The following is a 4,214-nucleotide window of genomic DNA, read 5'->3' on the forward strand; positions in this document are numbered from 1 at the left end:
GGGACGAGGACGAGGACGAGGACGAGGACGAGGACGAGGACGAGGGGAGGACGAGGACGAGGACGAGGACGAGGACGAGGACGAGGGGAGGACGAGGAGGGAGAGGATGGATCAATGTGACTTCAATTATCTTCAGCACTATTGGGCTCATCGTTACAGTACCTTACAAGGTGAACACTCTCCCCGCTCCTCTTTCCCCTCTCCTCTCCCCCGCTCCTCTCCCCCTGTCCTCTCTCCCGCTCCTCTCCCCCTGTCCTCTCTCCCGCTTCTCTCCCCCTCTCCTCTTTCCCCTCTCCTCTCCCCCGCTCCTCTGAGTGAACGGATGCCCTCAGGGGACAGGGCAGTTCTGCCACATGTGCGTCAACTGCGGGTCCAAGAACGTCACCAGCTCTCCCGTGCGAGGAGAGGACAGCTTCTTGTGACCAGTCAAGATCGTGGGAAGTCAGGCAGGGAGACGGTGGGAAATGGTCAGATCCGATCATGCCGTGTTCAACCATACTTTGTAACATCACATCACATCACATCACATCACATCACATCACATCACATCACATCACATCACATCACACCACACCACACCACACCACACCACACCACATCAAGTGAAAGCTATCAGGATCAAAGAAAGCAAAGGATGAATCGAAAAGAGCTAAGAATGTCTAAGAGCATGAAGTACCTCAAGATTGTGAATACACCAAGAAGATGATATTCTTCGAGCATGCACGTGATGCCAGGACCTGGACATGGCAAGAGAGCTAGCAGAGATGAGAGGGAGGTTGGGGAGGGGGGGAAGAGGGAGGGAGTGAAGAGGTCTTCATTCAATCACAACTTAAAATTTGTTCATCGATGAAGCTGTCTGCTCGCCTCGAGCTCCTCCCTTGTTTTGTCGTCCTCTGCCCATACCATCTGTCTATCTCTTCCACTCTCTGCCTCCAAGTGTATACATTGACATCACCAGCGCAACAAGATGGCGGGAGAGACGGTTTACCTGGGATCACGGTATCCGTACGACCGTGACTTCTTTCCTTGGGACTGCAAGGCAGGGTACAGGCTGAGGATGGACAAGCGCTGCAGTGAGCGGGTATGAGAGGAGCGAGGAAGAGGCATGAGATAACAACAAAAGTCAATGCTATCAATTACGCAATACGGAATGCAGGTCAAGGCAGCAGCAGGAATGAAGGCAGGAGCAGTGAGCAGGGTTGGGGAGGGGAGGGGCAGGAATGGAAGCTGGCAAGGGCAGGAGCAGGAGCAGCACACAGCATGCGTCGCAAGATGTGTGTGGAGGAGGAGGAGGAGGCTTAGTGCTTCTGCTGCATGCGCTACCGTAAGATCAGTCGCCGCAACAGACTCGGTTGCTGCATTTCCTTGCCTTGACAAATCCGTTACAATCCGTAACGGATATCGCGTCCTCCCTTTCTGGTCGTTGGTACCGCATGGTTTGGCTCTGTTTCTTTTTTTTAAGAGTCATGTTGGGCAGCAGTTGAGACAGATAACAATATGTATGAAGGATTTTGCTGTCCTCTTTGATCTCCTATACAAAATTCTGAGGCAAGCTGTCATAGAGCTCACTTATAAAATCACTTTTCGGAAGTTGCACTTCAATATGCCGCGACGATTCATGGCAGAGAAAGCAGGAGCAGGAGCAGGAGCAGGAGCATGGTTGGCGATGCTACTGGTCATGCTGATGCTGCTACATCAGCCCGTGCAAGCTCAGAGAACTTGTGGTGTCTGCACCTTCCAGGTCGTCAGCGGACAAGTTCTTAACAAGACGGTAGGAGGAGACTGCGGGACTGGTTGTACAGTACTTGATCTCGAAGACTTTGGATTCAGCAGCATCGCAGACGGAGCTTTGACAGCCTCAGACCTTACCAGCATGACACAGCTCTATATGGGCACAAACCAGCTGACAAGCATACCTACAAGTATCAGCGAACTGACCAGCTTGACGTATCTCTACCTGAACAACAATTATTTGACGAGCATACCAGATGGCTTCTTCGATAAGCTCACAAATCTGACACGTCTCGATCTAAGCGGAAACCAGCTGACAAGTCTACCTAGGAGTATCAGCGGCCTGACAAGCCTGCAGCAACTCGTCCTAAAAACAATAAGCTCACCGTTGTCTCTGCTAGCAACTTTGTCGGACTTACAAGCCTGCAACAGCTTTATCTCTCCAACAACAACATCTACTGCATCGATGCTGCCGCCTTCGCCTCTATCCCTGCAAGTGCATCCATCGACATCCGCTACAACAACGCCAGCCTCTGCGTGCATCCCTCCTGGCCTGCCTCTGTACAGTATGATACCGGCCTCCAGAACTGCTCTGACAACACCAGCCCCTGCTTGACGTGCAGCCAAGCCGGAGACCCTCTGCTCTGCTCGTGCCCTGCTGGCTTCTTCCCTCAGCTCTCTCTCGGGCTCTACACCTGCCAGCCTTGTCCCCCAGCCTCCTTCAAGTCTGCCCCGGGCACGGCAAACTGCTCCGCCTGCTCCACCAGCCCCTGCGACGTGGGGCAGTACCGGCAGGCCTGCAACAGCACGAGGGACGGGGAGTGCGGGGAGTGTACGAACAAGATGGCGGGGGAGACGGTGTACGTGGGGTCAGGGTATCCGTACGATCAGAACGCCTGTGCTTGGGACTGCAAGGCAGGGTACATGCTGAGGATGGACGAGAGCTGCTCGGCCTACTGCGAGATGGTGTAGGAGGGGAGGACGAGAAGAAGAGAAGGCAGGGCCGTGTTGAAGTCTGACCTGTGACATTCAGTAAAGGAGAAGGTGTTCAGGGTTTGTGGCTGTAACTTGTTATGAACTTCGATATATCACTTGACTCTCAAGTGTTGGGTTTTGTGCCAGTGCCATCTACGTCTTGTCCCCACGTACGATAGTGTGACTGCGGGCCGCGAGCGAGGCCCCGGATCAGCACTGAGTGCGACGGCCGTCTGTCTTGCTGCTGACTCGCATTCAGAGTGGGTTAACTACCGTGATCCGATGATAGTGCGAACCAACCCTCATCCTATCAGTGATACCTGAGCTGGCACGCAGGACCAGACTCGACCCCCGCGCCATGCCGTGGCCGCTCTCAGCGAAGGAGGGAGACTACCGTACTGGCCTCGTACTGATTTTTAACTTAACTTTGAGTAAACTGAGTCACCGGAGTCGCTGCACTGAGTTGCCGGGGCCCGGGGCGGGGCTGGTTAAAAATGCTTTCCTGATGATAAGGAGGAGGAGCCGTGCACGACGGGACGAGGAGCAAGGATCAGGACAAGGAGCAGCGAGGTAGCAGTGGGACAAGCCTCTTGCTGGGAGGACGAGGATACAAGTTGCAGGGCAGCGAAGATCATTGAAGAATCCTCGTAAGAGAAAGGACAATGAGGAGCGGAATGGCAGCATCGATGTTTGATCCGGCAACGAGCATGTAGGCGGCATGCAGGTCGAGGACGAGGACGAGAGGAGGGGCATACGGCTGCACAAAGAGGAGGGAGAGGGAGAGGGAGAGGGGAAGGAAGAGGGGAGGAGAAAGTAAAGCAGAATCAGGGGAGGGGGCAGAAGCATCAAGAAGCCCAGCAGCAGCAGAGAGAAGAGCGGGACCAGCATCAGGAATGGAAGCAGGAGCAGGTGCAGGAGGAGCATAAGGAACAGGATCACAAGCAGCACCACCAGGAGCAGGAGCAGGAGCAGGAGCAGGAGCAGGAGCAGGAGCAGGATGCGTCGCCAGAAGTTGGGGAGGAGAAAGCAGTGCTGCAGCAAGAGCAGCCTGATCGAACCCGGCAGCATGCAGCAAGCTCCACAGCTGATGCTGGTGCTACTTATGCTTCCCTTCTTCACGCGTGCCTCCTGCGCCTTGCCGCCTCTCGCGCATGGTCGACCTCCTCGACCTCCTCGCGACTGCTCGTGGCGGTGGCGTTGCGGTGCGTGGAGGAGCGGAAGTACCGGATGGCGTTGAGGAGGGAGGCAGTGAAGGAGAACATCCCGCAGAGCCTTCGGAGGACGAGGCTGTTCCTGTCCGATGGCTGGATGGACTTCCAGGACGTCGAGCGGTACCAGGAGTGGATGAAGATGTATGCTGTGCTGGAGGAGAAGAGCCGGGAGCTGCGGGTCGGGCAGGGGGAGCTGGAGGGAGCAGAGGCGAAGCTGCGGGACCTGTCTGAGTACGAGGAGAGCTTGTACCATGACATGGAGAGAGGAGGAGGACTGGGGGGAAGTGGAAGAAAGCT

General features: G+C 55.4%; 1 protein-coding gene across 1 annotated transcript; it reads left to right on the forward strand.

Moving 5' to 3' along the window:
- Positions 1-1,603: 1,603 nt before the first annotated feature.
- Positions 1,604-2,703, forward strand: GUITHDRAFT_148345 (hypothetical protein; the record flags this gene model as incomplete). Its single annotated transcript, XM_005819749.1, has 2 exons — positions 1,604-2,051; positions 2,360-2,703. The coding sequence occupies 2 exons, from the start codon at positions 1,604-1,606 to the stop codon at positions 2,701-2,703; spliced, it is 792 nt and encodes a 263-aa protein (XP_005819806.1).
- Between the last annotated feature and the right edge of the window lie 1,511 nt (positions 2,704-4,214).

Source organism: Guillardia theta, assembly GCF_000315625.1.
Source record: "Guillardia theta CCMP2712 unplaced genomic scaffold GUITHscaffold_207, whole genome shotgun sequence".
Classification (NCBI taxonomy): domain Eukaryota; class Cryptophyceae; order Pyrenomonadales; family Geminigeraceae; genus Guillardia; species Guillardia theta.